The sequence below is a fragment of the Clinocottus analis genome, unplaced genomic scaffold, assembly GCF_023055335.1.
Source record: "Clinocottus analis isolate CAN_PGR_092001 unplaced genomic scaffold, fCliAna1.0.p SCAF_215, whole genome shotgun sequence".
Taxonomy (NCBI): Eukaryota; Metazoa; Chordata; class Actinopteri; order Perciformes; family Cottidae; genus Clinocottus; species Clinocottus analis.
The window spans coordinates 1-21,105 of record NW_027175949.1 but is presented as its reverse complement, the minus strand read 5'-3'; the positions used below and the strand labels follow the sequence as shown (position 1 = coordinate 21,105).

Here is a 21,105-nt window from a genome sequence, read left to right as displayed (position 1 = left end):
GTTCTGCCAACAGTAGTGGAGGTAGTTTCCTTTCTGTCTGAGTCCGTAGACTTTGCTGCCTGTGAGTGTGAATCATCCGTGAAGCTGCCTCCGTCCATCAAGTACCTTCTTTCTGACGCCATTCCCCAAAACAACGCTGCCAAATTGGTCTGACTAAGCCAAAAGTTTCTCTGTGTATCAGTGGTTTAAGTGTTTCACATGTTAAACCTCATCCCGTCAATGTTACATCGTGTTTTTGACAGAAAAGAAATCCTGTTTGTTAAACTGTTGATAATATATGCAGATGAGTTATGAAATAAACTGAAACATACTCAGATGTGGTTGTTGGCTGACTACGTTTCCTTGCTTCCCCACTTGATGGAGACATTTATCTTGTTTTTTACACTCAGAACATATTCCAGCAAACTGTAAACAGTTTCTCTCTCTCTCTCTCTCTCTCTCTCTCTCTCTCTCTATATATATATATATATATATATATATATATATATATATATATATATATATATATATATATATATATATATATATATATATATATATATATATTACACTCTGGTGTCCAACATATACTAATAATACTAATTTTATATTATTATTATTATTATATTTTGGATACCAGACTCAGTTTTAGTTAATTTTAGATTGAAAACTAGTTTAATTAGGTGCTTTGTGTTTAGTGTTTGTAGTGGAACGTTAGTTTAGGAATATTTTAAATAGATAAATACATAAAATATATTAATATACCTTCACAAATACATACACAAAATACAGGTGTGTCTACAAGATATTAGGTCTGAGGACGATGTTCTTATGTTTGCCATAGTTGAATACCTCTTTAAAAGATTAACATTGAATACATTATAAAGAATACGTAAAAAGGTTTTCATACCTGAATTGAAGTCTACATGTATTAAATATGTATAATATAACTTATAATGCGGATTAATACATCAGTATAACAATTAGAATTTAACCAGAACGACGTTAAAGTCTGAGAAAGCAACATGCACCGACGTCACTGACACTCAGCCAATAGCAGAGAGGAGACAGCGCAGCCTTATTTGCATGCAGGGTGTTTAAGTAGTAGCAGCGTACCGCCTCCAGCTCACGCATTTCTGCCAACACCAGAACTGTAATCATGCCTGAGCCATCAAAGCCAGCGCCCAAGAAGGGATCCAAGAAAGCGGTGACCAAGACCGCCGCCAAGTCTGGCAAGAAGAGGCGCAAGTCCCGTAAGGAGAGCTACGCCATCTACGTGTACAAGGTGATGAAGCAGGTTCACCCCGACACCGGCATCTCCTCCAAGGCCATGGGCATCATGAACTGCTTCGTGAGCGACATCTTTGAGCGCATCGCCGGGGAGGCTTCCCGTCTGGCTCACTACAACAAGCGCTCCACCATCACGTCCAGGGAGATCCAGACCGCCGTCCGCCTCCTTCTGCCCGGTGAGCTGGCCAAGCACGCTGTGTCTGAAGGCACCAAGGCCGTGACCAAGTACACCAGCTCCAAGTAGACTGTCCCCTCCACCATCTTTCCAACCAACGGCTCTTTTAAGAGCCACGCACTTTATTCTGAAAGAGCCACAATCCTGCCATGTATTTACTAACTGTTATGTATTGTGTTATTGCACTAAACTCGTAGTAAACTGCTTAAACCAGAATGTATGACTTGGTGTGTGTGTGTGTGTGTGTATATATATAGACTTTAAATGGCGTACAAAGGATTCACCATAACTTAGTACTGATACTACTCAGTCACATGTTTGTGGTGTAAGATATTGTAACGGGCATGTTATGGTTTCAATGTTTTTTAGTTACTGTTCGGGAGGTCAATGACTATCACATAAGCTGTGTTTCTGTTTAAGCTGTCACTTAAAGTAGCTCCCTATGAGCGTGCCTGTGATTGGCAGAGCGAGTAAGGGAGGCGGGGGGTGATTGGTGTGTGTTGCGGTCCGGAGGAGAGGACGGCAGACAGCGAACCTGAAGCTCGTTGCGAGGCTTTGAGTGTGTTTTCCTGTTTTGGCGTAGGCTGCGGCCAGCAGTAGCCTGTTCTGTGTTCTACAATAAAGCATCCAATGAGCCAGACAACGTCTCGCAACTTCCTGACGCAGGGTCGCTACAATATTAACATATGAACAAGTTCATAAACACCTGTATTAAAGTTGTATTGATTGATAAGACCTTTCTTGAAACCGTCACCAATTTTATGAACTATTTACAAAACCTAATCTTTAAGCACTATTTACAAAACCTGAATACTCTTGCAAATGAAACTTTGGTCTCAACAGTTTTATCTGTGCTCATAATCAACATTGCTCTAAAATAAACCAAGTGATCAGAATAATCTACACTATCAAGCAGTCAGTAAACAATACAATAAATAGAAAACACATTGTTCAAAACATAGTTCTCAGGGAGAAGTAGATTTTTAATCTCAAAACTAATTGCATATAAACGAAAACATGTTCCATTACTGTCGATCAAAACTGATCAGAAATTACTATTCTGCTTTTCTCTTTGCTAATTATTTGGTTCTTCCTCCTCCTTGTACCTCTATTGTTACAGTGCAGTACCCTGTGTACCTCTATTTCAACCAGAACGACGTTAAAGTCTGAGAAAGCAACATGCACCGACGTCACTGACACTCAGCCAATAGCAGAGAGGAAACAGCACAGCCTTATTTGCATGCAGGGTGTTTAAGTAGTAGCAGCGTACCGCCTTCACCTAACGCATTTCTGCCACCACCAGAACTGTAATCATGCCTGAGCCATCAAAGCCAGCGCCCAAGAAGGGATCCAAGAAAGCGGTGACCAAGACCGCCGCCAAGTCTGGCAAGAAGAGGCGCAAGTCCCGCAAGGAGAGCTACGCCATCTACGTGTACAAGGTGATGAAGCAGGTTCACCCCGACACCGGCATCTCCTCCAAGGCCATGGGCATCATGAACTGCTTCGTGAGCGACATCTTTGAGCGCATCGCCGGGGAGGCTTCCCGTCTGGCTCACTACAACAAGCGCTCCACCATCACGTCCAGGGAGATCCAGACCGCCGTCCGCCTCCTTCTGCCCGGTGAGCTGGCCAAGCACGCTGTGTCTGAAGGCACCAAGGCCGTGACCAAGTACACCAGCTCCAAGTAGACTGTCCCCTCCACCATCTTTCCAACCAACGGCTCTTTTAAGAGCCACACACTTTTTTCTGAAAGAGCCACACTCCTTTGCAGTGTTATGTTATATCTTAATCATGATGTGGCACTACATAAACCACTTCGTTTCATATTAAAATAAATATGCACATATGTTGCCTCTGCAGACAGAACTGCATAGTAGACTGGCCACGTTGTGCGGACCGGCAGTAAAAATGAATGCAGTCTTGAATTTGAAGAAAGAAAATAATCCTAAAGTGTATATGCAAAACATTGCACCTGAATACATCTAAAAGCTGTTGAGCAGCTGGACGTCTCTACAAAAAGCAGTTCATACCTATAGTGAACCATAAGTCTGAGTGTCTTTATGTGTAAAATATTCATGTCATAAATTTCACCATCAGTCACACCATGCTGGCTGTTCAGTCTACACAATTTAATACACAATGATTCACATTTGTCAATCTTTATGTAAATATTGATACACAGAGAAAACATTTCAGTATATTTATTCACGATTTCTTCACAAAGTTATTTCATTCATTATATAGTTATGTAATAATAGGAAAGTATTCAGCAGAATATTACACCTAATATAACAAAATACAGGAATGGTATACACATTCATTATATTACTCAAATTAATAGTAATACTGTAATTACTTTATATGAATTGCAATAGTAACAAAATATACAGATTACAAATCTGAATATGGTGTATTTAAACCGATAGTATCAGTATTGCACTGTAAATAATGGTGTTTAATTATTCTGAAATCTGACACAATTGGGAAAATCTTTTGTCTTTTGTAAACTCGAGGCATAAAGATTATTCACAGATTAACACACGGTCGTTTGTTTCTATTGTTAGACGAACTGTTGCCGCCCATTTGTCCTCAACTACGTCCGCAGGTGGTGTTTATATGGCGACGCTCTCTGCTTTCTCAGTATTTGGTTAACCAACCACACTCTGACAAGATGAGTGGACGCGGTAAAGGAGGCAAAGGACTCGGCAAAGGAGGCGCTAAGCGTCACAGGAAAGTTCTCCGTGATAACATCCAGGGCATCACCAAGCCCGCCATTCGCCGTCTGGCTCGCCGCGGCGGAGTGAAGCGTATCTCCGGTCTGATCTACGAGGAGACCCGCGGTGTGCTCAAGGTGTTCCTGGAGAACGTCATCCGTGACGCCGTCACCTACACCGAGCACGCCAAGAGGAAGACCGTCACCGCCATGGATGTGGTGTACGCTCTGAAGAGGCAGGGCCGCACCCTGTACGGCTTCGGGGGCTAAACACTGACCGACGACCACACGACACAACGGCTCTTTTAAGAGCCACCCACCCACTCTGAGAGCTATTTCCCATATATACCATTAGTAATATTAAGAACTAATTGAGTGTAATTCATTAAAAGAGGTGTTCTAAATACAGTAATCTTTATTCGAAAAGCCTCAATCATGCGACGTGATTACCAGTCTTATCACAAAGTAGCACTAATCATACATAGACACACCTAAATGCTTATATGCACATTATAATTCCACACGACACTGTTTTTGAATGTAATATCAATCAAGTTGTATAAATATAATTTGCTTGTGATTTGCCTCGTGCATTTGACACGACATTAACCCACCGAGTTTATAAACTTGGAAATATTACATGTTTTTTATACCAATATTTTATGACTATTACGAATTATTCATCCCTCAAACCGAATTATAGGATACACATAATCAAGCTAAACTGAATAACTTATTTTTACTTAGTGATATAGCCTTATTGTAGTGCTTTAGACGGTGCAGCACGTGTTTGTCAGACCGGAACACAGCTCTCAGAGGCGGGTGTGTGGCTCTTAAAAGAGCCGTTGGGGTTCACTCGGGTCGGGTCAGTCTAAGCTCTCTCTCCGCGGATGCGGCGGGCTAGCTGGATGTCTTTGGGCATGATGGTGACCCTCTTGGCGTGGATCGCGCACAGGTTGGTGTCCTCGAACAGGCCGACCAGGTAAGCCTCGCTAGACTCCTGCAGCGCCATGACGGCGGAGCTCTGGAAGCGCAGGTCGGTCTTGAAGTCCTGAGCGATCTCCCTCACCAGGCGCTGGAAGGGCAGCTTGCGGATCAGCAGCTCGGTGGACTTCTGGTAGCGGCGGATCTCCCTCAGAGCCACGGTACCGGGCCTGTAACGGTGGGGCTTCTTCACTCCGCCGGTCGCCGGGGCGCTCTTACGGGCAGCTTTGGTCGCCAGCTGCTTCCTGGGAGCTTTTCCTCCGGTGGACTTACGGGCGGTCTGCTTGGTTCTGGCCATTGTTACTGGTCGTCTTTTTCTTATTACGAAAGAAAAGTAGTTTTTCTAAGCGACGACGTTTCCTTTATATATCCAGAGTCGGAGCAAAGGGAACGCTGATTGGTCCAAGTTAACCACGTGATAGCGCCACAGGAAGAGAACTTAAAACAAAGTTGAACTCTTTACTGACATTAGAGAATTCTTTTCTTGATGTATATATATATATATATATATATATATATATATATATATATATATATATATATATATATATATATATATATATATATATATATATATATATATATATATATATATATATATATATATATATATATATATATATATATATATATATATATATATATATATATATATATATATATATATATATATATATATAAATATATATATATATATATATATATATATATATATATATATATATATATATATATATATATATATATATATATAAATAAAACACTAGGACGAGTCACGACCAAAGTTTAGGAAATACACTATTGCCCATTAAAAAAAAAAAAAAATGTTGGAAAATATATTTGAAAACGTAATCGTCGCGGAGTAGAGTGAAAATACATTTCTACGTTTTCCAATGCAGCCTGTATGGAAGCCCATTCCCGCCAGACCAAAAAAAAAATTAGAACAAAAAAAATTAAGACGAAAAAAAAGAATTAGGACCAAAAAAAAAAAATAGGACCAAAAAAAAAAGATTGGACCAAAAAAAAAAATTTTTTTTTTTGTTGACGAAAAAAACAACAAAAAAAAACATGTAAGCAATACGTTATTACATCACTTTGGTTTTACAATACCTTCATTTAAATGTAAATATGTATTGTCACATGATAGTCCAATCTTGTTTCAATTTACATATTCTTTTAATTGAACATTGCAAACATTGTTTTATATTCAAGTGCTCTTGTTATTTACTAAAAGATAACTTGGCAATGTCAACTCCCTGTAAGTCTGTTGATGGGTTACTTTAAAGTAAATAAATCATTCAATATATGTGTGGACTTTGCATTTTACTCAGTTCTTAAAAATAGCCAATGAAGTACAAATATTAGCTAAAATTATATTCAAGTTCTCATTTCTGTCCTGGAATGAAACATGATTTATTTATTTATTTTTTGCCTTTTTTTCAAGTCAACGGGAAAAAAAGACTAGGAAAAAAATAAGACAATTTTTTTTAGTCCTATTTTTTTTTGGTCCTAATTTTTGGTCTTAATTTTTATTTTTTGGGTCCTAATTTTTTTTTGTGTGTTTGGCGGGAATGGGCAACCCTAGCTTTGAGACGATATGATGTTGTCATTTCATTAGCTGACATGGTACTAGTGTACTACTTTGAAGTTTAGAATACTTCAAAGTAGTACACTTTGAAGTATTGTATACTTCTACTCCATGACAGGGTGGGAAATATTGTGGGACTATACATTTTACTTCCGTTGTTAGATTCAGAACAATAAAAATACATATATCATCAACCAATACATGAAAATGTATTCTGAGCTGCAGGTTAAAACGTTTGGTACTTTAAGTATATTTGATAATAATAATAATAATAATAATAATAATAATAATAATAATAATAATAATAATAATAATAATGTATAATATCTGGACAGTGTGGGAAATGTCAATATATAGAAAAGCATAGCAGTGAAAAATATACTTTAATTGCTATTCATTGTCGATAGTATGGAAACAAGATATTTCATTTTTGTTCGGCCTGCAACACTACAGATAAAGTCAGGAACAGACAACAAAAAAAGCAAAGAAACACGTGAGAGACGTGTTGATCACATGTTTTGATCCTTAGTAAAAACGTATATTTGTAAGTGTTACTTTTAAAGAACATTTAATGTGTATTAAACTAAATTAAATCATAGACATAAGTCCTGGGTCCCAAAAGGTATAACAACATTATATTCCCTGACAGAAAAGGACTTTCAACCCATAAAGAAAAAATATAGTCTTAAAAAATTATCTGATTTTTTTTTATAGATACTTTCATTTTGAACGTAACATCAGACATATATCAGACCTTGATGACCCAATACTTATAATGTTTCTACCAAAATTATTTCTAGAAATGAAAATGCATCAATTCCAATGTGTGGCAGGAATTTGCGTCTTCCTATCCGAATTATGTGTTTCTTTTGTTTTTGTTGTCTTTTGTTCAATTGAGGAGAGTGCATGCATGAACTGAAACAACAAAAACAAAGTTACCCAACTTTCAAAAACTGTGGATGCCATAAATGCTGCTACTATTTGGCCCCTTAGAAATCTCATTATGATTAAAATATGAGAGAATTCTATTATAAAACATTTTATTATTTCAACTATAAATAACTTGGAATATCGCCATAGTATTTTCAGTTTTGTTCAGCTCAAAACTGGCAGCTGAGAGCATTTAAAGCGTCACAAATATTTTAACATAGAAATGAATATGTAAACATGGTTGTATCATGAATTAAAAAAAATAAATAAACAATGAATAAATAAAGGACAGTGTGTTTCAGGAAGTGGAGAACTCAGCCTGTGGTCTATCCCAACAGGAGTGTGTTAGCGGACACCAGATGAACCTCTTTTTAATAAATACATAAGAACAAGAGTGGAGTTATTTTACTTTGGATCTCTGAACAAACATCTGTTCTCGCTGTCGAGTTCTTTTTCTCGGGGTTTTGATGTATTTTAAAGCATTTAGGAGAGAAATCACAAAGAAAAGACACTCAGCTGCGTTTCACACAGAAGATGATGGGAGATGTTTAAACGCTTTACAGACTAAATGCAAAAGCGCAATGATGTTTATTTCCCAAACAAGTGAAGATAAACTCCTTCTATATCAATTCGATTACATTTCAGGCTTTCTTTCCTCCTCTAGATATGTATTTTATACATTTAATGGCGAAGAGAAAACACAAGTGACTGAGTTTTCCCGCTGCCCCGGCGAGAGACAGGCTGGGTTGAGTCTCCACGGTTCTCATGGTGTGTTTAAGTTCCCCTCCTCGCAGAGAGTTTTCTATCAGTCATAACAGACGAGAGCAGAACAGCTGAATTATCACGATGGCAGAACTCGCTCCAGCCGCCGCACCGGCCACTCAGGTGAAATCCCCGAAGAAGAAAGCGCCCAGACCAGGCAAGAAGTCCGGGCCCGGTGCCAGCGAGCGCATCATGAAAGCGGTGACCGCATCCAAGAGCCGTAGTGGGGTCTCCTTTGTGGCCATGAAGAAGGACCTGGCCGCTGGTGGTTACGACGTGATCCAGAACAGCGCCCACGTTAAACGCGCTGTCAAGAAGCTGCTGGAAAAAGGAGACCTCGTACAGGTCAAGGGGACCGGGGCCAGTGGTTCCTTCAAAGCGGCCAAGGTCGCTGAGAAGCCCAAGAAGGTGGCGAAGAAGCCCGCCGCCAAAACTAAGAAGCCTGCAGCTAAGAAGATCGTCGCCGCCAAGAAGCCAAAAGCGGCCAAGACAACACCCAAGAAGGCGAAGAAGTCCGCGACACCCAAGAAAACATCTGTGAAGAAGATCACAAAGAGCCCGAAGAAGGTGGCCAAGAAGGCGGCTACACCGAAGAAAGTCACGAAGAAGGTTGTTAAACCTAAAGCTGCAAAACCAGCGAAGAAGACTGCAGCTAAAAAAACCGTGAAGAAGACTGCAGCCAAGAAACCAGCGAAGAAGTAAACTTGTTTCTCTCCACAACAACGGCTCTTTTAAGAGCCACCCAAATACACAAAAGAGCTCTTCGTTTTTTTTTACATAGTAATATTATTATATGCGTTGTGTATTTGTGAGTAAACAAGTCACAAGTTTGAACACCAACTATAAACAAACTATCAATATATCTGAATGTCTACTTATATTGGATTTAAATATAGATAATCACAATATTTATGACTTTCCAACTACAGAAACAGTCTAAAAGCATTAAAAAAACATACATGAAACTTTGATTTAACTAGTTCCTGTTTTAGGAAACTTGTCTCAGTACTTTAAGTACTCTCAATATATGAAGTACTCTAACTATGTATCTTATATTTCATTTAAAATAAACACAAACTAGTACTTTGTTTTAAAACTATTTGGATTTATTTGTCATATAAAAAATACATTAGATGACAATAACACTATCCTACAATGATTAAGTTCAAACTCATAAGTTTAAAACACTGAGACTCTTAAATTACCCATTTAAATATAAATATTCATGAAGTACACATTCAAGGTACTTTTTATGTAATTATTCTTCATACTCCTCTAACAACACAATGTTACTCCATTTGTTTGTATCATTTATTCCAATAATGTCCTTTTTCTTGAAGAGTATTTGTAAAGTACTTGTACTGAAGTAAAGTATCGCAGTACTTTCTGTATTTACATCCAACACTACTTTTTTCTAGACTAAGACGTGAATGTGTTCAATACAAGTTCAAAATCACTTAAATGTAATGGTATTCATGTACAAAACATATTTCATCATCTCCTTAAAATGTCCTTTATTATAATGATTTCATTACTTCAGTGTGTTTTTTAATAAATCTGTATCACGTACAAACTGGTTGTATGTACATACATACACGTTTAAAGTCGTGTTTTATTGAGGTTTTGTGTTTATTTTGACCTAAAACGTCTCATTGTATAAATCGCATGCAGAGCGGGAGTCTTCAACTGACACGGTGACGTCGTCTTCTCTGATTGGATGATCGTACTGCTGTACCGGACCAATGAGCGACTAGGTGCTCCTTTATAATCTGAGCTTCACCGTCAGCGCGCTACCTTCTCTCTTAACCGGAACAAAATAGTTACCGTGAATCATGTCTGGAAGAGGTAAAACCGGCGGCAAGACCAGAGCGAAGGCCAAGACCAGGTCCTCCAGAGCCGGGCTCCAGTTCCCCGTGGGCCGTGTCCACAGACACTTGAGGAAGGGTAACTACGCCCAGCGTGTCGGCGCCGGAGCTCCGGTGTACCTGGCGGCGGTGCTGGAGTACCTGACCGCTGAGATCCTGGAACTGGCCGGGAACGCTGCCCGCGACAACAAGAAGACCAGGATCATCCCCCGTCACCTGCAGCTGGCCGTCCGCAACGACGAGGAGCTCAACAAGCTGCTGGGCGGCGTGACCATCGCTCAGGGCGGCGTGCTGCCCAACATCCAGGCGGTGCTGCTGCCCAAGAAGACCGAGAAGGCCACCAAGAAGTAGAGGCCCTACTCTCATCACCCAACGGCTCTTTTAAGAGCCACCCACCACTCTCAAAGAGAAACTTCCTGTTTTTATTGTATGCATCAATGATTCACATTGCAACACACACAAGCTTTATTATTCACTATTTAACATTATTACATCTATGGGTAAATTCTCCTGTTTTAATGGCCTAAACTAAGTGAACCTGGTCAACAGAGGCTAAAATCAGTTTGAAACCTGTATTCTCTTTAAACCTGTATTTCTCTTTCTGCTGTTCAGCCTGTCCACATGGGGGCGCTGTTCCCCAACAAGTTGAAGCAGCGGATGAAGGCCATGAAAACCTGTTTAAGTAGCTTCACGAAAAAGAGTCTTAAAGTTCTCTTCTGTCTGGAGCCTCAAGTCCTACACTACAAGCTGCTCTGACAGTGTGGAGAAGAGTGCAGTGTTGAAGTTGCGTTGTTGTGTCAAAGCCATGGCGCATCACAGATTGCTCCCCCATAATGCAAAAGTTATCGTGAACTCCCCGCAAAAGCATGAACGTCTGACTGCTCATCACATGCAATCCAGTAATAATCAGGTGTTTTTAGCTTAAAGTTAGCTTACAAGTCTAGATGTTTCTGGTCCTACTGTGTCCTTCTGGAAATTTACAAGGCTTTCCCTCTCAACTTCACTGGACTGGGGGGCCTTCTTGACCTCTTGGCCCAGCTCTCCTCTAATGGGCTTTGGCTCTTGGTAAAGTGCCAGAATATGTTTAAATAACTAGGATTTAAGCTGAATGGGTCTCTTTAGTGGACTAGTAACTAGAATAACTGTTCAGAACTATATTAGTGGTAGTACTTATCTTTTTACAACCATGAATACGCTATTCATGCAGATATATATATATATATATATATATATATATATATATATATATATATATATATATATATATATATATATATATATAAATATATATATATATATATATATATATATATATATATATATATATATATATATATATATATATATTTTACTGGTTACTGGTAACCAGTAATATAACCAGAACAAGTAATCACTGATTGCAGATGTTTCTGGCCTTCCTCTGGTCAGGGAGGATAACTCCCACAATCATCTGTGCGGTTCTGACGACACCAACCAGGTCTCTGGTTCTTTATGTTGAATATCAATAACCAGAAACAGAATTATTATTGCAAGAAGAGGCACCAAAAACACAAAAGAAGGTTTTAGTGCTTCACGGAAACAAACATTATTATGTGGTACATTTGTCAACAGTTGCTGCTTAAAAGTCTTCACATTTCTTAATTATTAAACATTCATGAAAACACAAATTAATCCTGGATTTACTTCTAAGAACTCAGCTAAACAATGCAATTGTATTAATGAGGAAACTAAGATTTAATTGAAGAGGAAACCAAAAGTCAGATGACAGGTGTCATTTTGTAATTAATTGATAAACAAACAATTTATATGAGTATTGTGATGTATTTATTTTAATATTACTACAACGTCACACAGTGTCTTGTTAAAAAATAAAACAGCCAATAATGTAGGTGTACCTGTTTTGTTTTTTTAAGTACCATCTGTGATATATTAAATATATGAGATTTAGATAAATGTAGATAATGTCGGTAACAAAGTGTGAAGTTTTTATTTATTTTGTATCATAAACGGGCGGCTCAAACGCTATAGGGTCCTTAAGAAAAATGCGGGCGGGCTGAGGGGTGTGTCTTCAAATACGTCCGCAGGTGGGAATTAAATACCGACGCTCTCTGCTTCCTCAGCATTAGTTCATCCAACTAGACTCTGACAAGATGAGTGGACGCGGTAAAGGAGGCAAAGGACTCGGCAAAGGAGGCGCTAAGCGTCACAGGAAAGTTCTCCGTGATAACATCCAGGGCATCACCAAGCCCGCCATTCGCCGTCTGGCTCGCCGCGGCGGAGTGAAGCGTATCTCCGGTCTGATCTACGAGGAGACCCGCGGTGTGCTCAAGGTGTTCCTGGAGAACGTCATCCGTGACGCCGTCACCTACACCGAGCACGCCAAGAGGAAGACCGTCACCGCCATGGATGTGGTGTACGCTCTGAAGAGGCAGGGCCGCACCCTGTACGGCTTCGGAGGCTAAACACTGACCGACGACCACACGACACAACGGCTCTTTTAAGAGCCACCCACCCACTCTGAGAGCTCCTGTCCTGATGATTAATTTCAGTAACAAGACAAAATAAAATATATACTTCTGTATGTCTGAAGTACAAATTGCATAACAATGAATGGCTTCTCTTTTTATCTTATCTAACAGTTATAACTGATAAAACTAAAATGTAACTAATAGTTCAATATGAAATCCTGATTCCTTAGAATGTATAATATACCTTAATCCCGACCTTTAAAAAACAAAGTATGATATTTGTGAAAGTTTTTAAATGTTCAATTAAAATACACAATTTGGTTTAATCATTGAGATTCATTTCCGCGTTTTATACAACAACTTGTAACACTGGATTCAAGATAAAATAAATCCTTTAGTCCCTCTGTGGGGAAATTACAGGATAACAGTAGCACTGCTCAAGTAAACTCATAAGATAAAATGAACCAATATAATGTAAATATTCAGAACAAATACAATTTCTTGAAGAAAGCAAAACGACAAAAGGCTGTTAGTAACTCATAAAATGCTTCTTTAAGGAATTCATATTTTATTATTTCAATATTGAACTACTAAATAAAGTTTGATTTAAAAACATAATTTATAAATACAAATATTACTTTTGCAGAATTCGTATCCAGCCGTTGAAGTTAACCATTTACATAATTCATTCGTGTTAACTTAGTGCTTTAGATGGTGCAGCACGTGTTTGTCAGACCGGAACACAGCTCTCAGAGGCGGGTGTGTGGCTCTTAAAAGAGCCGTTGGGGTTCACTGGGGTCGGGTCAGTCTAAGCTCGCTCCCCGCGGATGCGGCGGGCCAGCTGGATGTCTTTGGGCATGATGGTGACCCTCTTGGCGTGGATGGCGCACAGGTTGGTGTCCTCGAACAGGCCGACCAGGTAAGCCTCGCTAGACTCCTGCAGCGCCATGACGGCGGAGCTCTGGAAGCGCAGGTCGGTCTTGAAGTCCTGAGCGATCTCCCTCACCAGGCGCTGGAAGGGCAGCTTGCGGATCAGCAGCTCGGTGGACTTCTGGTAGCGGCGGATCTCCCTCAGAGCCACGGTACCGGGCCTGTAACGGTGGGGCTTCTTCACTCCGCCGGTCGCCGGGGCGCTCTTACGGGCAGCTTTGGTTGCCAGCTGCTTCCTGGGAGCTTTTCCTCCGGTGGATTTACGGGCAGTCTGCTTGGTTCTGGCCATTGTTACTGGTCGTCTTTTTCTTATTACGAAAGAAAGAAAAGTGGTTGTGTATGTCAAAGCGCCGCTATCTCATTTATATAGCTAGAGCAGGAGCCAAGGCGATGGTGATTGGTTCAATGTGTGCACGTGATTATGCAACTCAGCTATTGGATAAAATACATTTGAAACTTCAACAGTCCCGCTCATTGGTCTATTGTGGTACCTTGCAAATAATACAATGCAAATACAAGTACTCAATATTTAATACAAAAATAAACAACTTCCATATTGTCAAAGAACAAGCAAAACAAATGCTGTACATAAATACTTTAGAAGTATAATGGACTGTGTATATCACTGAAAAACAAGATAGCATATACATGTGCAGGCTTTATTTCAAAGTAAGAGTTAATTGAAATTTGTGTGAGGTTCCTAAATATTATGTAAATTAAATATTGTTGTACCTCAACAAGTAATTCAAAGTCAGAGAGATGTTACACTGCAGAAGTGTGAATTTTGTCATATATTTTAGTTTTCTCCACAATCAGAATCATATACTTTAAACACTGAACTTCAATTTTAAATGACTTTCAAGCCTATATTAACTTGTACATGAGTCTTTAATCCTGGAACGAGTACCTGCCGACCTGCAAGTGTATTATTCTCACACACACACACACACAATATATATATATGTGTATGTATGTATGTATGTATGTATGTATGTATGTATGTATGTATGTATGTATGTATGTATGTATGTATGTATGTATATATATATATATATATATATATATATATATATATATATATATATATGTATATATATGTATGTATATATATATATATATACATATATATATATATATATATATATATATATATATATATATATATATATATATATATACATACATACATACATACATACATACATACATACACACACACACACACACACACACACACACATTATATATATATATATATATATATATATATATATATATATATATATATATATATATATATATATATATATATATATATATATATATATATATATTACATAACAATACATTACATGTCATTTAGCTGACGATTTTGTCCAAAGCGACTTACAATAAGTGCATTTAACCGTGAGTACGGTTCTCAAGAGAGAACAATTTATTCAACAAAGTCAAACTACAAAGTTCTATCAGCATCTAAGTGCTGCTAAAGTGCTGCTGCTACTGTCTTTATTCAAGGTGCAGTCAAAAGAGATGAGGTTTTACTTTGCGGTGGAAGATGTAAACACTTCCTGCTGTCAATGACGTCAATGAGGAGCTCGTTCCACCATCGAGGAGCCAGGAAGCAAACAGTCGATGCTTTGTTGAGTGTTTAGTTGTTTTGTTCGCAGTGACATTTTTACTTTCCTCTCTTATATTGTGTTTTATTTTGCAATGGTGTCGGTAGTGTTTCTTTTACACTTAATAATTGTAATTCCATCGTTCATATATTTTAATATTGTATTTTTACTGTTTGCTTTTTTTTTTTTGATGTAATCAATGAAAGTATTTTTGACAGGAATGTCCATTTGGTTAAAAAAAAAGTTTGATCTCATCTTATTTGACCGTGATGTTCTATTCTAATTATATTGGTTAAAACTCTCTCACTAAACACGCTAAACATATTAAAAAACGTATTATGATTCAAAACCTGAGCAGACTTTTCATAACGCATCACTTTCCATTCCAACTTTGTCACTGAAAAACACTAAGGCGTGTCGGCACCATTACGACATGTCTATTCTGGTGTTCATGAAGATATAATTAATTATTCAGGAAAATGGCAAACAACATGCATACTGACAATAAATACTCAGATTTATTACAGAAAACAATGGTTTAAACGTATATTAGTATATAATATAAGAAGTTACGTAATAAGCCATGCCAATATAACTATACAATTATACATGTGGTACATATGTGATTTATTTGCTCAGACCTGTGAACAAAAAAGGATTTTAATTCAGTATGTCTTTAATTATTTATTCTAGTAAAGTGTATTTATTATTTTTATCAAAAGTAGCAATTTCAAAGAAACAATAAAGGAAATATAATGAAATCATAATATTGCTTCTACTGACACTCTCTTGTACATACATCATATTCATATTACTAATGTATTTCTTCTGATACACTTGTATTTTTGTCTTTATTATATTGTCATCTTTTCTAGTTTAGTTATTTTACCAAATTTATCAAACTGTTTTTGATATTATTTTCTATTTTGCACTGTTGCTATTGCTCTGTTGTTTTGGATTATTATGTTTACATGTTTGCTTGTTTATATTATAATCTTTGATTCCTCTCTGGCACAATCATTTCTTCCATGATTCCAATATTTCCATTTTCTCTTCTCCTGAATATCTCTCTCTGGTAGTCTTCACTGTCCACTCTGTAAATAGCTTCACGTGTACTCTTCCACACTATTCTGCAGTGCTAAAGGTTGTACAATCACAGTAAGTTAATATTGTTTGAATTGAAATTTAAAAATGTTGTGCTTTGCATTATGTTGTTTGTAATAAACTATCCACTATTTTCCGAAATGAAAAATATTTCCTTTTCCTTCCATTTGAACATCCATCGCAGTCAGATGGTTTGCACTGCAGCTCGTCTTTTAACAGAATTTGACTTGAACTACAGATGAAAGCCCAAATGAGAATTTGCCATTTTGTCATAAAAAAAACTGTAAATTTGAATAGAAATCATACAAAATAATAAGTAATCCTTGGGACAAAATCAAAAGGAAAACGAAAGTATATTCATAAGTGGATAACACCAATTTCTATTAAGTGAGTTATGTACTAATTTAAAACCATTTAAATCACGACTACTGTTTGGCGAGATTGTATTATGCCAAAAAAATGATGTTTAAGTTTTTTCTAATATTGTTTTCATACAGATTGAGAGTGCTTAACTGCCATATTTTAAATTACTAAACCATATTATGATGGAATATAATTGACATCAGCCATGAAAATCAAAACATTGAGAGTCTTTGTGGGGCTTATTATAAATAAATAATGCTCCAGAGTTCATGTCAGCTTGTATGTCTAAAAGGAAATTATAAGTAAGAACATTTGTGTTCTGGTTGTGTTATCCAACACATTTTATTTTGTAAATAAATAAATAAACAATGAATAAATAAAGGACAGTGTGTTTCAGGAAGTGGAGAATTCAGCCTGTGGTCTATCCCAACAGGAGTGTGTTAGCAGACACCAGATGAACCTCTTTTTAACAAATACATAAGAACAAGAGTGGAGTTATTTTACTTTGGATCTCTGAACAAACATCTGTTCTCGCTGTCGAGTTCTTTTTCTCGGGGTTTTGATGTATTTTAAAGCATTTAGGAGAGAAATCACAAAGAAAAGACACTCAGCTGCGTTTCACACAGAAGATGATGGGAGATGTATAAACGCTTTACAGACTAAATGCAGAAGCGCAATGATGTTTATTTCCCAAACAAGTGAAGATAAACTCCTTCTATATCAATTCGATTACATTTCAGGCTTTCTTTCCTCCTCTAGATATGTATTTTATACATTTAATGGCGAAGAGAAAACACAAGTGACTGAGTTTTCCCGCTGCCCCGGCAAGAGACAGGCTGGGTTGAGTCTCCACGGTTCTCATGGTGTGTTTAAGTTCCCCTCCTCGCAGAGAGTTTTCTATCAGTCATAAGAGACGAGAACAGAACAGCTGAATTATCACGATGGCAGAACTCGCTCCAGCCGCCGCACCGGCCACTCAGGTGAAATCCCCGAAGAAGAAAGCGCCCAGGCCAGGCAAGAAGCCCGGTCCCAACGCCGGCGAGCTAATCATGAAAGCGGTGACCGCATCTAAGAGCCGTAAGGGGATGTCCTATGTGGCCATGAAGAAGGACCTGGCCGCTTGTGGTTATGACGTGGAGCAAAAAAACAACCTCGTTAAACGCACCGTCAAGAGGTTGCTGGAAAAAGGAGACCTCGTACAGGTCAAGGGAACCGGGGCCAGTGGTTCCTTCAAAGCGGCCAAGGTCGCTGAGAAGCCCAAGAAGGTGGCGAAGAAGCCCGCTGCCAAACCTAAAAAGCCTGCAGCGAAAAAGGTCACTGCCGCCAAGAAATCCCCCGTGGCAGCAAAGAAGCCAAAAGCAGCCAAGACAACACCCAAGAAGGCAAAGAAGCCCGCGACACCTAAGAAAACTTCTGTGAAGAAGATCACAAAGAGCCCGAAGAAGGTGGCCAAGAAGGCGGCTACACCTAAGAAAGTCACGAAGAAGGTTGTTAAACCTAAAGCTGCAAAACCAGCGAAGAAGACTGCAGCTAAAAAAACCGTGAAGAAGACTGCAGCCAAGAAACCAGCGAAGAAGTAAACTTGTTTCTCTCCACAACAACGGCTCTTTTAAGAGCCACCCAAATACACAAAAGAGCTCTTCGTTTGTTTTTTTTACATAGTAATATTATTATATGCGTTGTGTATTTGTGATGACATGTAAACAAGTCACAAAGTTTGAACACGGACTGTGAAACTATGAATATAGTAAATATGACATTTATCTAAATGTCTACTTATATTGGATTTTCCTGATGCACACAGTGGGACATTTGCAGCAGATAACGGTAAAAGTTCACACATAACAATCTATTTAAATATAGATAATCACAATATGTATGACTTTCCAACTAGAGAAACAGTCTAAATGGCATCAATAACATACATGAAAGTCTGATTTAACTAGTTCCTGTTTTAGGAAACTTCTCTCAGTACTTTGAATACTTAAATACATACATACTAAAATAAACACAAGAGTACTTTATTTCAAAACTACTTGGATTTATGTGTCATATAAAAAATTGTCCAATGGATGAAAATGACATAATCCTTTAATGATTAAGTATATATATATATATATATATATATATATATATATATATATATATATATATATATATGAAGTACACGTTTAAGGTACTCTAACCCTAAGTTTTTATGTCATACTACTCTAACACATAATGGTACTGCATTTATTGTATCCCTTTAATCACTTTCACCACTAAGATTTTTAAAAACTTGTGATTGTTTTTCTCAATAATTTCAATTAATAATGAATTATAAAGTTAAACATGAGCTCAAGTTCAAACGACTACAACAATACAATCCTGCTTTTATTTAATAATGTATTCCTAATTATAGTAACACACATTTCCAATGATGTCCTTTTACTTGAAGAGTATTTTTTAAAGTACTTGTACTGAAGTACAGTTTTGCGGTACTTCCTGTGTTTATATCCAACACTAGACTGAGACGTGAATGTGTTCAATACGAGTTCAAAATCACTTAAATGTAATTTAATTAATGTTAAAAACATACGTTATCATTGCATCTCCTTAAAATGTGCTTTATTATAATGATTTCATTACTTCAGTGTGTTTTTTAATAAATCTGTATCACGTACAAACTGGTTGTATGTACATACATACACGTTTAAAGTCGTGTTTTATTGAGGTTTTGTGTTTATTTTGACCTAAAACGTCTCATTGTATAAATCGCATGCAGAGCGGGAGTCTTCAACTGACACGGTGACGTCGTCTTCTCTGATTGGATGATCGTACTGCTGTACCGGACCAATGAGCGACTAGGTGCTCCTTTATAATCTGAGCTTCACCGTCAGCGCGCTATCTTCTCTCTTAACCGGAACAAAATAGTTACCGTGAATCATGTCTGGAAGAGGTAAAACCGGCGGCAAGACCAGAGCGAAGGCCAAGACCAGGTCCTCCAGGGCCGGGCTCCAGTTCCCCGTGGGCCGTGTCCACAGACACTTGAGGAAGGGTAACTACGCCCAGCGTGTCGGTGCCGGAGCTCCGGTGTACTTGGCGGCGGTGCTGGAGTACCTGACCGCTGAGATCCTGGAGCTGGCCGGGAACGCTGCCCGCGACAACAAGAAGACCAGGATCATCCCCCGTCACCTGCAGCTGGCCGTCCGCAACGACGAGGAGCTCAACAAGCTGCTGGGCGGCGTGACCATCGCTCAGGGCGGCGTTCTGCCCAACATCCAGGCAGTGCTGCTGCCCAAGAAGACCGAGAAGGCCACCAAGAAGTAGAGGCCCTACTCTCATCACCCAACGGCTCTTTTAAGAGCCACCCACTACTTTCAAAGAGATACTTCCTTTTTTTTTTTTTATAAAGCTATAGTTGTATTTAAAATATTTTACCTTTCACAAAACACACTTTAACTATCGTTTTAATTACTAGTAATCTTGGTGCTTTAAAAAATAACATTAAATCACCCTCTTTTAACCAACGAAGTCAAACTAAAAGTAGACTTCATAGAGGATGATGAACTATTTGATATTGGCCTTATTCAAACCAAATGACCAGTTGGATGAGGGGTGTCAACTTTTTTTGAACTTAGGCACAAACAAAATATGAGTCGGCTGCTCACGAGAGGAAAGGTATATCGCAAAATTAATCGATTCTTTAAAATGTATATTAAAAAAATTATCAACTTTAACTGATTACAATTGTTATTTATTTGGGTTTATTAACACAAGAATACTGTGTAATATACTGCCTTGTGGCCTGAAGGAAGCTGCAGGTCAAAGGTCAGTCTGTTGGTTGAGATGGAAGAACATTGCAGACATGCTGTCGACCATTTGTGTTTTTAATCAGCTTTTGTTCAAAGTCAACAGATAAAATGTTTGCTCACATGTATGTTCAGCTTAACAGACTTATGTATTTAGTGTGGCGCCATCAGGAAACTTTTCCAAGCCTTGTGTTAGGTAGAGAAAGAAGCTGATGCTGATTTTTCAGAGAATCGTCTCACTCTTCCACTTATTAAAAAAGGTCAACAGGTGAAGTTGAAATGAATTGATAACAAACAAATATGAGTATAATAATGTATTGTACTTTAACATCACATAGTATCTTGTTAAATTACAACAACCAATAATTTAGGTGTATTTAGAGTATACTAAAAAAGTACAAAATGTAATATTAAATATTTGAGAATCAGACCATGTTGGTGACAAGAAAGGAACATGAGAAGCAAATACAAGACGTGTGAAGTTTTTTTTTCTATCATAACCGGAAATGCTGCGGAACACATGCTCAAGGAATTCTAAAAAAAGAGG

The 21,105-nt window shown here is 38.0% G+C and overlaps 8 protein-coding genes and 1 pseudogene across 8 annotated transcripts; 7 read left to right on the top strand and 2 right to left on the bottom strand.

Annotated features, from left to right (window-relative positions):
• The first annotated feature begins 1,122 nt into the window (after positions 1-1,122).
• Positions 1,123-1,624, top strand: LOC137792769 (histone H2B). The gene has a single exon (XM_068588477.1). The coding sequence runs from the start codon at positions 1,139-1,141 to the stop codon at positions 1,511-1,513; it is 375 nt and encodes a 124-aa protein (XP_068444578.1). The 5' UTR covers positions 1,123-1,138; the 3' UTR covers positions 1,514-1,624.
• A 1,115-nt stretch (positions 1,625-2,739) lies between these two features.
• Positions 2,740-3,322, top strand: LOC137792766 (histone H2B). The gene has a single exon (XM_068588475.1). It carries the CDS (start codon positions 2,758-2,760, stop codon positions 3,130-3,132), a length of 375 nt encoding a protein of 124 aa, XP_068444576.1. The 5' UTR covers positions 2,740-2,757; the 3' UTR covers positions 3,133-3,322.
• A 783-nt stretch (positions 3,323-4,105) lies between these two features.
• LOC137792776 (histone H4) lies at positions 4,106-4,561 on the top strand. The gene has a single exon (XM_068588483.1). It carries the CDS (start codon positions 4,116-4,118, stop codon positions 4,425-4,427), a length of 312 nt encoding a protein of 103 aa, XP_068444584.1. The 5' UTR covers positions 4,106-4,115; the 3' UTR covers positions 4,428-4,561.
• Positions 4,562-4,877: 316 nt separating this feature from the next.
• On the bottom strand, positions 4,878-5,456 carry LOC137792774 (histone H3). The gene has a single exon (XM_068588482.1). The coding sequence runs from the start codon at positions 5,437-5,439 to the stop codon at positions 5,029-5,031; it is 411 nt and encodes a 136-aa protein (XP_068444583.1). The 5' UTR covers positions 5,440-5,456; the 3' UTR covers positions 4,878-5,028.
• A 3,024-nt stretch (positions 5,457-8,480) lies between these two features.
• Positions 8,481-9,197, top strand: LOC137792770 (histone H1-like). Its single transcript, XM_068588478.1, has one exon. The coding sequence runs from the start codon at positions 8,506-8,508 to the stop codon at positions 9,121-9,123; it is 618 nt and encodes a 205-aa protein (XP_068444579.1). The 5' UTR covers positions 8,481-8,505; the 3' UTR covers positions 9,124-9,197.
• A 1,025-nt stretch (positions 9,198-10,222) lies between these two features.
• Positions 10,223-20,402, top strand: LOC137792768 (uncharacterized; annotated as a pseudogene).
• Positions 12,423-12,893, top strand: LOC137792773 (histone H4). The gene has a single exon (XM_068588481.1). It carries the CDS (start codon positions 12,437-12,439, stop codon positions 12,746-12,748), a length of 312 nt encoding a protein of 103 aa, XP_068444582.1. The 5' UTR covers positions 12,423-12,436; the 3' UTR covers positions 12,749-12,893.
• LOC137792772 (histone H3) lies at positions 13,371-13,999 on the bottom strand. The gene has a single exon (XM_068588480.1). It carries the CDS (start codon positions 13,971-13,973, stop codon positions 13,563-13,565), a length of 411 nt encoding a protein of 136 aa, XP_068444581.1. The 5' UTR covers positions 13,974-13,999; the 3' UTR covers positions 13,371-13,562.
• LOC137792771 (histone H1-like) lies at positions 17,688-18,409 on the top strand. Its single transcript, XM_068588479.1, has one exon. It carries the CDS (start codon positions 17,709-17,711, stop codon positions 18,345-18,347), a length of 639 nt encoding a protein of 212 aa, XP_068444580.1. The 5' UTR covers positions 17,688-17,708; the 3' UTR covers positions 18,348-18,409.
• Positions 20,403-21,105: the final 703 nt, after the last annotated feature.

Bases quoted from the DNA above. Each gene is read 5' to 3' on its own strand.
- LOC137792769 (XM_068588477.1), top strand. From the start codon at position 1,139: ATGCCTGAGCCATCAAAGCCAGCGCCCAAGAAGGGATCCAAGAAAGCG.
- LOC137792774 (XM_068588482.1), bottom strand. From the start codon at position 5,439: ATGGCCAGAACCAAGCAGACCGCCCGTAAGTCCACCGGAGGAAAAGCT.
- LOC137792772 (XM_068588480.1), bottom strand. From the start codon at position 13,973: ATGGCCAGAACCAAGCAGACTGCCCGTAAATCCACCGGAGGAAAAGCT.
- LOC137792770 (XM_068588478.1), top strand. From the start codon at position 8,506: ATGGCAGAACTCGCTCCAGCCGCCGCACCGGCCACTCAGGTGAAATCC.
- LOC137792776 (XM_068588483.1), top strand. From the start codon at position 4,116: ATGAGTGGACGCGGTAAAGGAGGCAAAGGACTCGGCAAAGGAGGCGCT.
- LOC137792766 (XM_068588475.1), top strand. From the start codon at position 2,758: ATGCCTGAGCCATCAAAGCCAGCGCCCAAGAAGGGATCCAAGAAAGCG.
- LOC137792773 (XM_068588481.1), top strand. From the start codon at position 12,437: ATGAGTGGACGCGGTAAAGGAGGCAAAGGACTCGGCAAAGGAGGCGCT.
- LOC137792771 (XM_068588479.1), top strand. From the start codon at position 17,709: ATGGCAGAACTCGCTCCAGCCGCCGCACCGGCCACTCAGGTGAAATCC.